Source organism: Andrographis paniculata, unplaced genomic scaffold, assembly GCF_009805555.1.
Source record: "Andrographis paniculata isolate CXL003 unplaced genomic scaffold, ASM980555v1 Contig80END, whole genome shotgun sequence".
Lineage (NCBI taxonomy): Eukaryota > Viridiplantae > Streptophyta > Magnoliopsida > Lamiales > Acanthaceae > Andrographis > Andrographis paniculata.
This window is the reverse complement of record NW_026137618.1, coordinates 3,845,882-3,859,854: the sequence shown is the minus strand read 5'-3', so window position 1 is coordinate 3,859,854 and position 13,973 is coordinate 3,845,882. Positions and strand designations below refer to the sequence as shown.

Here is a 13,973-nt window from a genome sequence, read left to right as displayed (position 1 = left end):
AGCCATCTTGAATTCATTCTCGAACAAAATGAAATTTTGTGTCAATATGCTTACTTCTACTGTGAAATACTGGATTCTTTTTTTAGGATATAGTGGACTTGTTATCTTATGTACAAATTAACAAATTGACCTTTCCAACCAGTCAAATCCACCAAAAAATTATGTAACCCCAATGCTTGACATGTTGCCAATGTTCAGCAATGAATTCAGCTTTGCAGGAGAAGAGTGACACCGGACGTTGCGTTGTGAGCACCAAGTGATAATATTTTCAGAGAAAAAATAAATGTCATTGATTTTGTACTCTTACGATCTTCAAGATCCATGTCATGACTACTATCAATGTACCCAAGCAGTCTTCCATCACTTCCAAAATGATAAACAAGTCCATTATTGGTCGTCCAGCAATATATCTCAAAATTTGTTTAGGTGCCTTAAAGTGACTTTCATTTGGTGATTTTATATACCTACTCACAAATTCTACCAAGTATCCAAGATTTGGTCTAGTATGAGTGAGATATATTAGGCTCCCAATAAGGTGTCGATATTCAGTTGCATTTATTGGTACACCTTCTTCACCCTTCGATAAATTTAATCTTGGTTCTATAGGATACTTTGACGGATTATAGCATTCCATTCCTGCTGCGTTGCAATTTTCTATGCATACCCTCTTTGATCAATCATTATCTCACCGCTACTTTAGTAAACCTCAATTCCAAGATATTATGAGAGCAAGGTCACTCATTTCAAATACACTTTGCATTTGCCTTTTGAATTATCAAATCTTTCATCGGTTCCTATCACAATCAAGGAGTCTATGTACACACCATTTATCAACAAGTCTTTCAATTTTTGTTATGGGTAGACAGATTTCTCTTGCGGGTACCGCTGATATTCAAGACCGGTAAGTGCTTTGCCAAGATGAATATTTCACGCTCTCGCTGTCTGGCATTGGGTCAGCGGCTTCCACCATTTCAATAATTTCACCAGTACCTTCGCCCTCTTCTTATTACACTTGCGTTGTTGCTCTCTCTCTCATCTTTCAAATTCAGCGAGCAGCCGAGCATGTTGCTCCTTGTAAACCTTTTCCTCCTCATCCTTCTTATCTTCTCGTATAGTTCGATCAGAGTTTATTGATGGCGGAGTCAGAGTTTTTGTCGGTGTCGCTGTTTTTAGCGTTTGGGAGCTGTCTTGGAGGGCTCTTCTTCGCTGGCCCCTACAGTTGCTCTTTCTGCAGCACTTGGCGATACTGCGAAATGGGCATATTTGTTATTACTGCCTCGACATCTTAAATCTAAATTCATTGCATTAGCCGCGACTGGTAACGAAGCATAATGGTTTCGAAACTTATTTGTGAGATTCCATTATGGTCAAAACCGATACCCCTCATTTAGGTACACTGTGACACTGAAGTTATTATGTCTAAAGCTTACAATCGACAAGTGGCTATGAGACATGGTATGGTACGAGAATTTATTACAAACGGTGTAGTTATTGTAGTCCATATACAGTCTCAGTGTAACTTATGGCTAAATTAACTATGGAGTTGACTAGAGACTTAGTACATAAGTCTTCAATCATAATGGAAATAAAGTCCAAAGAATCTACGTCACGTAACACACCCAAAACCCTCCTGGTACGATGCTATGAATTCAATTTGAAAATCTTACATGTAGTAGATTTCAATGAATGCATTTATATATTTTAATAATTCATTTGAAAAATCATTGTGCAGGGGCAAGAGTGGAATTACCTATACAAATATAAAGTTTTTATGTTTCAAAAATGGTCTAAATTTGGCTTTTGATATATCGGTGAATGGATTGGGACACGACTTTTAAAGTGTCAAACGTAAATTGTTGAAAAATTGTATGTACATTTACAACATGTGTTCACTATGAGTGTTTAGGTTAAATGCTTGGTATATACCTAGACTCTCGAACGCTTAAAATGTGTAATGTACTAAGTTAGAAATCCAATATTTGCAATATTTTCATATATGCTTTAGGTTGTTGTGTATGTTGCGGTTTAAACAAAAATCATGGATAGCATCAAAATAGGGGATGATTTTTGGTTATTTTATTGTTATTTGATTTATTCGAAAATGAGGAATGTCGTAGTCAGCTATTTTCAAGAAGGGTCGTCGTTTGAGGATGCCTGTGCGACACTGCAGATAAAGGATGGTTTATTCATTATATTAGATATTTAAAATATGTTTACAGAATCATTTCTTAGATATTTGACACATTATACTTAGGTTACAGAATCATTTCCTTAGATATTTGACACAAATATAATTTAGGTTATATTTTACCAACTGTTAAGCGGAAGTGATAAATTCTTCATACAATTAAGAGAAATCATAGAATATCCAATCTCGTCGTTCTAATGAAAATAAACCAGATATTATATTTTCTTTCATAAAAATAACATTAAACCCCTTGTTCATCGAAAACCAATGGTTTGCGGTTATGCTTACCGAAATAGTTCGAAAGGTCGTTTCTGATTTAAATTACGATTTTGGTTTGTATTTGTCAGTTTCGATTTCAGTTCCGACGGTTCCGATTTGAACCACTTTTTTATATTTATTTATTTTCTTAATTTTTCCTTTTTATTTTCTAATTTTTTAACTTCAATTATTTTTTACAAAAACAATAAATTTTTATATATATGTTTATTTTTTGTGTAAAAATTTATTTTTTAAAAATATGCTTATATTTTTTGGAAGTAATGGATTTTTGATATTTCTGTTAAATAATTTTAATAATTGTTTTATATGCAATTGTGCTTTTATATATTTGCAGCACTGATTTTGTATATAAATCAATGAAAAGTAGGAGTATTATATAATCCTATCAACTTTATGAAATTCATGTACATAATTAAATAATCCAATAAATTTTGTGAAAATTCATGTAAATTAATAAAGAAAATTAATCAAACTCTCCGTGGAGTCTATAGATTTTCTAAATCTACGTAAATTCACGGACTTTTTAAAAGTCCAAAGAAAATTTAATAAACTCCTAATTAAATAAACCCTCAAAATCATTTTAAATTCAAACTTATTGAAATTTGAATTGACAACTTTAATAAAGTGATCCTATTCAATTAAAATTTTGAGTTGATATATTTGAGTTACGGTAAGATCAGAAAGGTAACATTTTTTTTTTTTTTTTTTTTTTTTAAGTTTGTTGGTGTTTTGAAATCCTAGTAAACCTGATGATAAGTTATAGTAGGCGTTTCTTGGATTTACGTTCCAATGTGTAAGTCTTTACACCGAACCAAGTTAGCAAATCTTTCGAGTTTTTTTTTTTTTTTTTGTCTTGTGCATCTTCACAAGAAACCGTTGTCGTTATCATGGAGCAACCATGCGTATAACAGTTATTTTTCTATTCGTAGTTTCATAATTTCCGTTTGCATATACTTAGAGGAGATAGCATCTGAAGCATTTATTTTGCAATAGTAACATTACAGAATTTTACAAATAGAAAGGAGATATATAAGGGAGGTTATGGCAGGGTTGGCCCTAGGCAACCAGAACCCAATATAAATAGGAGGCCTATTTAATATTTATATTATATATGTATAACTTTTACATATAGAACATATTTGATAGGAAAAATTGCAAAAAATATCTTACGCGTATACCCTATCATTATCACTTTCGTTCTTTATTTATTTCGCTGACAAAATATATCACAAATGTTTGCAAAAGTCGTTATTTCTATCATTTGGCTGCGTGTGGCCGCATGTGATCGCGCATAAGGGCGCATGGTGTAAGTGTCATGCGCGGGTAAAGGACATAAATAACCGCTTTTGTAAACATGTGGATATATTTTTCCAGTGAGATAAATATAAGACAAAAGTTATAATAGGATATAAATATATTTGATATGTGTAAATATAAACGCATGTAGTTTGGTGGTTTTGGGTGGATCTACAATGGTGTGACCTTGAGTTAAAATCCTTAGTGCCTCAAATTTTTTTAATATTATTTATATTATATTATAGATAAAAAAAATATTCATATAAATTTAGCGGCCCTTATTATTATGTCGTACCGCCTCTCGAAAGTCACGACAGGCCCTGTGTTATGGCGATGAATTTGGACACGATAGACTTCATCAAAACCATGCAAATCAAAGGTCGCATGACTTCTTTGGTGGAGTTCACTCGAACTGGCTCGCTAGAACCAAAATGAAAAGAATTAGTTCTCTCAAGTCCGCACAAATAAGATCACTTGACTCCGGGAGAGCAGAAGAGTGAGCGACTTAATTAAGCATTGAACTAGACAACTCACTTAAGTATCTAAACTTGATCAAATCCTTAAAATAATTAAACTATGCCATCTAACAATAAATTTTAGTTGTCTTAGTGTTTTCTTTGTACATTGCTTTAATATTATCAATTCAATGAATGTGTTGTGTGTTTAGCAAAAATTTGTGTATCGATTAACAATGCAGGAGTTCAACACTTTCTTATATGGCATTAACAGTTTTACATCAGAATTCAATAATTTTTGTGTATTTATATATGACTATTCCAATAAATCTACTGACTCAATAATATAATTAAGAGAAAAAATCATTTTTAGTCTCATTCAATATTATAATTATCAATTTTGGTTCCATTCAAAAAAATTTATCAATTTTGGTTCAACTCAAATGAAAATTTATCAGTCTCAGTCAACCATTTCAGGACTAAAATTGATCAATTTTCATTTTTGTTGGATCATAATTAATAAAGTTTTTTGAATGAGACCAAAATTGATATTATGATATTGAATGAGACCAAAAATGATATTTGCTCTATAATTAAGCAATTTGGTGCCGTTTGGATGTTTTGCATGATTTAACAAATTCATTGCATAATTCAATATTCTCCTCTATCTACTGTTATATCTTAAAATTATAAACAAAATTCAGCCTTTGATCAACTCAATTGTATTGATATATATGGAAAATAATATGATATGTCCGTGTTTGAAAGTTTATTCTAAGGAATTATGTAGATGATGTATACAATCCGATCTTCAATATGACAAAAGGATATACAGTTTCAAAACAGAAAACTATTTCCCAATATAAATTTCTTCACCCCGCTAGCTCGAGTATTGTAATTATCGAAAACTATTATGCATTCGCATTCTTACTATCATCTTGATTTTAAATGTTGGATAGATACATATATACATATTTGCATTACTCCATACTTTCAGATATAGAGAACAAGTTTCCTAGAATTATTTCATGAAATAAAATTCCTCAATGTGATTTTCTCTGCGTGTGTTTAGATGCATATTTTATTTTGGTTCGATGTTTTTAGTTGTTTTAAATCTTTTAATCTTTTAAGATGAAAGAAGTGGTGTATTATAAGGTGTTGTTTTGATAGAAACGAGGGGTTGAATGTTCAATTTTGTAAGAAAAAAATAGTAAAGCCAAAAAGGAAGCCTTGAATATATGAAAAATATAGATGAAAGTACAATTGGATACCGCTCTCATTTCATTTCGTATATTATGGAATCAAGCAAATACCCTCAATAGTTGTAACTAGTTATGCAGAGTTCGAACCTAATCATGTGAAACTTTTCAGAGTTCTTTGAACAAGTATAAGAAAATGTTCGTCCAAAAATAATTATTGTTATACTTTTAAATTTTAATAGAACTAAAGTGTGGGATTTTATATTAATTTTAAGATAAAAATTGATGTTAAGATATGATAATATTTAAAGAAAAATTATAAATTGCAACAACATAATCAAAAAACACAAAACAAATACCAACAATTTATTAATGTCAAAGGTCTTCAACATGGATACAAAACTCATTATTATAAAATTGAAAATAAAATAAAACTTCACTTAAGACTAATTATCACAACCATGTAGGGCCGCATCAAACCCACCACCAGCATAACACATTTTCCAACCACCAAGACTAATTAGTCGTAGTATTTAGCTTTGCCTTTGCCTTTGTCATTGCCGTTTCCATTGTTGTTGCCGCTGTTGTTGCCATTGCCACTGCCACTTTGTCCCGGAAATTGATTATATGGCACCATGGTGCTTACTCCCATTCCAAATGGATAATTCATGCTCATATTTGGTGCTGGTGGAGCAACGGGCATTTCCCCAGTCATATTCTTCATATCTTTTCCAAATTTAGTTATAGCTTCTTTCAACGATTGGAGTTGTTCGTATCCGAGTCCCTCAAGGCCTGGGCCTCCAAAGGGTATCATACTCTCCCTCCTTAACTTCTCCAGTTCTTCACCCCGTACCTTCTCAGCAGCTACCCTCCCCTCCAGTCGGGCTAAAGCATCTAGCTCACTTTGCCGTATCAGGGCCAAATCATGACCCTCCCTCCCCTGATTACCTATGTTGATGTTCTCCGGAGAGAGGAAATTATTGGTAATTGTGTTGATATCAGGATACCCAAATGAATGAGCATTGTCAGCGGGCGAGAACAATACCACACCAGCCTCTGCACCCGTTAAAGTGCAAAGTTCACTAGCTTTGTTGAACAGCCCTGCTCGACGCTTAGAGAAAGTCACTTGAAGGTTGCTCTTCTTTTCTATCTTTTCTATTGGAATACTACGACGACCTGGCTTTCGCTGCGAAGATCCAGATTGATCTCCAGACGTACTCATGATTTCAATAATGGATAAGAAGGTAGATTTGCAGGATTTTACACAAGAAAAGAGCAAACCAAAGAAACATGCATTGATAATATTGTTGTGTGTTTCTTAATGGATGAAAACCCTAATATTTATACTAGTTTAGAAATTATACATTTTTTATTTTAGGGAAATTAATTTAGAAAGTCTAATTCTACTTTTAGTTGATGCAAAATTTATCATATAAATAAAATTATTACTCTTATTAATGGCTAATTAATTTTAGATATATAATTTTTCCAAATATTTGACAGAAAATCTTAGTTTTCACTAATATTATGACATTGTGATAGTGTTACCTTTTATTTTTAGTTGCTCAATTGATAATTTTTTTTCCCTTAAAATTCATACTACATAATATGTGTTTTCCATTCAAATTATACATCAAATAACTAGTTTTATTTTGTAAATCATCAAAAATAAATTTAAACAAAATAGAAAAAAAAAATAGAGCACAAGTAAACGCGTTTTATTCTTACCCTCATTTTCTTAGGAAAAAAAAAATCAATAGTGGGCTTTTATTGGGCTTAGACTATAAAATTATTTCGAATTTTAATTTTTTAGTGAAAAATTGACTTTATATACTATATCCATTTCCGTGAAAATTATAAACTTCACATTATATTGAATAATGCAAAAACGAAAACAAAGATCCAATAAACTTTTAGAAATAAGAAATTGAATTTAGTTATTTCAGAGAGGACAAAGCAAAGTTATAAACTAAGGAAGGACTTTTATGAGAAAATCATGGCCCTAATATTGTCTATGAAGCTTGGAAGTATGTTTCAAATAGTTAAAACTTTAAATATATTCTTAAAAAAAAAAAAAAAAAAAAGGTAAAAGATGCATTAGGTATCACAAAAAAAAAAAAAAACAAAACAAAACAAAACAAAAACAAAAACAAAAACAAAAAAAAAAATCAAAACAAAAATGCAAAAAGAAAAAATAAAAAAATTCTTTCTAACATACAATCAAGAAGTCGGGGTCGGAAAAAATAGTAGCTTATTGTGATGTAGTGATACAAAGTAAATATATAATAATATTTATAGTAAGGGAAAGTTCATAAACATATTTATTAAGTTCGGATTCTTTTCTTATTATTTTCCTATTTATAACAATGAATTAAATTTCGTATAATTACGAGACTATCGACAAAGATATTATACATAAAACTCGCAACCAAACACGTGAATATGGAAAATATCAATTTATTTATGTACATATGCATTTATACAAAATTTAGAGGGTATTTCATAAATGTACCAAGGTAAAGTTTATATATTTTAATTTGTAAATTCAATTAAGTAAACAAATTAATAAAACTCCAAGAATTAACATGAATGTAATATAGTTAAAAAAAAAAAAAAAGAAAACATGGATATGTTCTCCCTCTGGCTCTGTTTTGTTTGCTCTTTTTCCATACCTAATTTGTTACTATACCGACATAATTCATTTTTCATTCAAAATGTCAAGTCGAAAATTGCATCTACTTATGTGAAAACCTCTGCCTTTTCGCGCTCTCAAACTTATCACATTCATTTTCTATGTTCTAAAGCATTTTCTATAGCTTAAACTCACCGGAGAAGTCACCGGAGAAGTTATTTTTCGGGAAGGTTCATCTGGGGTACGTGTCCGAGAAAGCCTATACGATATCGAATTAAGTATGAAATAATATAATGAATGTGAAAATTATAGTACATATTATTTAAAAATTATTATTTTCAATATAGAAATTAAATTACTTTATTCATGCATTTAACCTTCAAAAATTTAAATTTAGTTGATTTTAAATTCGAATTGACAACTTTAATAAATAGATTGAATTAATCTTTTCAATTTAAAATTAAAGTTGTATATTTTCATGTAAAAATTATCTTTTGAATTTAAATTAAGTTCAAATGTTTTCAAAAAAATACACTTCCAAATCTATTAATATATTCTTGTGAAAAAAAAATAAATAAATAAGAGAGTGGCAGAAAAGTCCCAAAATCTTTGAATTACGTGTAATCTTCTCTCTTCTTTCTCCAGCATTGTTTTATTCTCGTACAAATTTCGTGTAACATGTGACGTTAATAGGGTTGAAATATCGTATAAGGAAGCGAATCTACGCGACTCAAAGTATATCCAAGATCATGTATATCCTGAAAGGAGAAATCGGAGAGTTAATCAAAGATGCAGACCAACTCGTTGACTACCTTACTCCCTGCTAATAGATTATTGTTGGTCTTATTGCAGTGTAGTAATGACCGGTTAGTCCAAAAATAATTATTGCTATACTTTTAATAGAATTAAAGTGTGAAATTTTATATTTTAAGATAAAATTTATGTTAAGATATGATAATATTTAAAGAAAAATTATAAATTGCAACAACATAATCAAAAAACACAAAAATATACCAAAAAATTATTAATGTCAACGGTCTTGAACATGAATATGAAACTCATTATTCTTAAATTTAAAATAAAATAAATTTCACCGAAGATTAATTATCACAACCATGTACGACTTCATCAAACCCACCACCAGCATAACATATTTAACAACCACCATGACTATCTTAGTCATAGTATTTGTCTTTGCCTTTGTCATTTCCACTACTGGTGGTGGTGGTGGTGTTGCCATTGCCACTGCCACTCTGTTCTAACAATTGGTTATATGGCACCATGGTGCTTACTCCAATTCCAAATGGATAATTCATGCTCACATTGGGTGCTGGTGGAGCTATCCGTGCCTCGACTCGGGCCAGAGCATCAAGCTCACTTTTTTGTATCCGGGCCAAATCATTACCTCCTCCACTGATTATTTATGTTGATGTTCTCCGGGTAAAGGAACTTATCGTTAATTTTGTTGATATTAGGATGTCCAAACGAATAAGCATTGTCAGCAGGCAAGAACACTACGGCACCGGCCTCTGCACCTATTAAAGTGCAAAGCTCACTTGCTTTTTTGAAAAGTCTTTCTCGACGTTTTGAGAAAGTCACTTGAAGGTTGCTCTTTTTTTTCTATCTTTTCCATTGGGATATTGCAAGGACTGGACTTCCGTTGCAAAGATCCAGATTGATCTCCAGACATACTCATGATGTCAATGATGAATAGAAATGCAGATTTGCAAGATTTTACACAAAAATAGAGCGAACTAAGTAAACATGCATTAGTAAAATTGTTGTGTGTTTCTTAACGGATGAATATCCTAATATTTATATATACTAGTTTAGTCATCCTATATTTTTTATTTTAGAAAATTTAAATTGAAGACCTAATTCTACTTTTAATTGATGTAAACTTTATTATATAGATAAAATTATTATTCTTATTGATGGCTAATTAATTTTGGATATATGATATTTTTAATTATTTGACGGATAATCTTAACGTTCAGTAATATTATGACATTGTGATAGTGTTACTTTATTATTTTTTTTTTTTAAATTCTCAATCCATAATTTATTTGCCTTAAAATTTATACTACATTATATTTATTTTCCATTCGACTTATACGTTAGATAACTAATTTTATTTTTTTAAAACATCAAAAATAAATTTAAACAAAATAGAAAAAATAAAGCACAAAATAAACCCACTTTAATCATGCCCTCATATTGGAATTATATTTTAAAGTACTTTGAATTTTAAAATTTTTAGTGAAAAATTGTTTATATATTATATTATATTTGAAACTACACATTATATTGACAAAGCACAAGTCATAAAATACAAAAGGACTTTTCTGAGAAAATTATGACCATAATATTGTATATGACGCTTGGAAGTATGTTTCAAATATTTAAAAATTTAAATATATATTTTTATATAAAAAAAAAAAAAAGCATAAGAATGCATTAGCTACCAAGGTAAAGTTTAAGTAGTTTAATTTGTAAATTCAAGTAAGTAAACAAATAAAACTACAAGAAGTAGCATCATGTAATGTATTTCAAAACAACATGGATATGTTCTCTCTCTTTCTCTCTCTTGCGTGCTCTCTTTCCATATCTAATTTTACACTATACAATTTTTCATCCATACATATGAGACTCGTAACTCATTATTCATTCAAAACGTCAAGTCTAATAATTGCATCTTTTTATGTGTAAACCTCTCGCTTCCGCACTCTCAAACTTATCCCAGTCATTCTCTATGTTCTAATGAGTTTTCTATCTCTTACACTCACTGGAGGAGTCACCAGAAGAAGGAGAAATCAGAGATGTCGACCAACTCGTAGGCTACCCTACTCTTAGTTAGTAGATTATTACTAGTCTTGTTGCAGTGCAGTAATGAACAACTACGTATGTAGTATTTAGCAAGGTCAATAAACTCCTTAGGAGTGTTTTTATTGATTGAGTCCTTGTAATCTAGATATGTTATAGTGGACATACTCTTTAATTGGTCTCCTGCAGATGTAGGTTGTTTATAACTGAATTGAGTCAACGAATTCTTTATTTCATTCATTGCTTCGCTGCATTCGCATTCGTTACATTGACACTGATTAGTACTTACTGTGAGTTTACTACGATGTAAATTTTGTGCTATTTCAAAGTATGCTATATAAAAATGTTTTTCATTGGTCGGAGGAGTTGGCCTTTTTCTAGAGTTTGATCAAACTATTTTTTCAACATTTGGTATCAGCAGTGTGTTCTACCATCTGAGTTGATCAACTCGCAGTTCAACATGAATAAAGAAAGAAACTCAACAACCATGTCTCTCTTGTTGGATGGCTCAAATTACAGGTTCTGAAAATATAACATAGAAGCTTTTCTAATATCCCAAAGAGATGATGTTTGGGAAGCTATTGAGTTCAAATGGTTTGCTTGTACTAAGACCGTTCAAGGTGAAGGAGATATTCCTATCATGGTGCCAAAACTGAAGTGAGAATAAAGTGCGAAAGAAAGAGCTGCTAATATTGGAAACTTATAATGACATATTCAATGTTGTTGATGAAAACCAGTACAAGGTTATATCAAACTACAAAATATCCAAGAAGTATGGGATATAATGAAAAGTGCATTTGAAGATTCAGGTAATGTTCGGGAAACAAAATTGCAACGAATGGAAACTATGTTTGATGGCCTTAATTGTATTCTGGTTAGTTATGAGATGAATCATATAGAGCAAGATGTACCGAACGCATGGCGTTATTATCTGAAAGTGGTGTAAAAACAACTGTATCACAACATAGTTACGTAGAGCAAAAGTCATCAACTTATAGCAAACCGAAAGGGAACTTCTACCAAAAGAATATCGGTGCTTCTACTTCCAAAAGAAGATGCTGTGGCATCAATGGATGATAAAAATGAATCTATCAAAAGTAATGATGGTGCTTCTACTACCAAAACTATTGAAGAATCCAAAGAACTCAAAGTTGATGAGTAGATCGAAGCCTATGAGGAAATAGTTGCAGAACAAAAAAAAAAACTCATTTGTAAAAAATAATGAATTTCATGAACTTCAAGTAAAATCTACTAAATCGGATGGTTTGAAAGATGGAAACAAGTGAATGACAAACTTTAAAAGGGCAAAGAAAAATTAGATTAATGTCATAATTGGCCTTTAGATGGTATCTTCCGTATTTTGTGGAATGTCGTCGGCATTTTTATTTTTTATTTTTTTACTTTTCACTATTAAAAAACCATGTGTTGTTTGATTGGTTGGTTAATCATCTGAACCTAGTTGCTCTTGTATGATTCGAATGGCTTCCTTTAGTGTTTTTGCGGTTGCGACGAGAGAAGCAATATGAGATCTCTGTTCTTGGAATTTGATTTGTGGAGTCATTGGCTTTGCTTTGAGCTTATATCTTGGGCAATCCAATACTCGATTTAGTCTGCCTGTATACTTTTGACAATTGCACATTTTCCCCACTATTTTATGTTAAACCTTCGCCGCAACACATTGTGTTTATCATTATGAAATTCAAACTTCTTAAGAAAATATCCAGGGGCATAAAACTTTGTATAGAAGTTTGTTAGTGGGGTGAAATAGGTCTTTTCATGTTCGATCGGACAATATTTGCTGGAGAAATTATCAAAAGATTTTGGATGATGGGTGGAAGAATTTATGGGACAGACCCAAAGTATTCCCACTAAGTAGACTACCAGATGGGGAAGGAATTTATGTAGTTGTTTGGTCAACGTAAATGAGCAATGTGTGGGTTTTTTATTTGTTAGTGAGCTAGAAGAAGTTAAACCAGGCTTCTTGGTATTCAAAGTAGTTGTAGTGTTTTCGTTCAAACGGTAGGTTAGAGAATTTTTCTGCGAATGGAATAAGTTTAGTAAGCGATAGACCATACCAGTCGGACGGAGAGATTACCTGAAAAACTTTGCACTTGGAGTAAAGAATTTCGGAGGGGTTTGTCTTTCAAATTTCATGTTTAATAAAGGCAAAGGCAGTGTGTTCGAAGATTGATTGATAGTAGATAATATATTTTCCATAGTCAAAAATTTTGTAGAAGTTATTTTCTTCACAAAGTTCTTCAGCTGTTTCAAAAGGGTCAAGGGAATCAAACCCCTTTTATATAGTAATAATATTTTGGTAGGTAGATTTAAGGGACTATTCAGTTCGAGGGGTTTGGGTGAGCTGGATTGTGAAAGTAGATGAAGAGGATTTTGTAAAAGAGGTGTTTTTAGAGAGTTTAGCTAAAGCAGAAGCAACCATAGGTTTTCTGAGAAGAGGAAGTTTTTTCGGGAATCTACAGGGATTTTGGGATTGTGGTTCAGGAACTTGTTGTAAGGGTTTTGGTTGAGGAATTTGTTGTAGAGTTTTTGGCTCGGCCGAGATAGGTTTTTTGTCCGAGTCAGAAGTCTTGTCACTAAGAGTAAAAAAGTATTGAAAGTTGCCATTATAAGAATATTTTTGGGTCGCCATCTTCAAATCTCGGTTTTAGGGATTTTTGCATTGATCTTACTGATGATGGATTGGAAGTTGTTGTATCTTCAAGTTCATCCTTGGGTTTAAGTTGTGTTTGGTGATCATCCTTAGTCTTGTCAATGTGGAGCTTGACTGGTTTCAGCAGCATTTGTCCTGTTCTGTAAGAATTCTCGGGTTAAAAAATCAGAAATATAATTAGTGTCACTTTTTATGTATTCAATATCAAAAGAAAAAATGCTTAGTATTCCTTGCCAGCGGACAAAGATCTGTTTGGAGGCAAGATTTTGAACGTCTTTCTCTAGGATTTCTTTTGAACTCTTACAATCTACTCGTAAGAGAAATTTTTTATTGATTAAATCACTTTTAAATTTAGATATGCAAAGAACAATACTTAGGATTTCTTTTTTTTATAGTAGAATAATTTATTTATTTATTTTGTATCATTCCA

The 13,973-nt window shown here is 31.4% G+C and overlaps 1 protein-coding gene across 1 annotated transcript; it reads right to left on the bottom strand.

Annotated features, from left to right (window-relative positions):
* Window positions 1-5,937: 5,937 nt before the first annotated feature.
* LOC127240977 (agamous-like MADS-box protein AGL61) lies at window positions 5,938-6,639 on the bottom strand. Its single transcript, XM_051259851.1, has one exon. It carries the CDS (start codon window positions 6,637-6,639, stop codon window positions 5,938-5,940), a length of 702 nt encoding a protein of 233 aa, XP_051115808.1.
* Window positions 6,640-13,973: the final 7,334 nt, after the last annotated feature.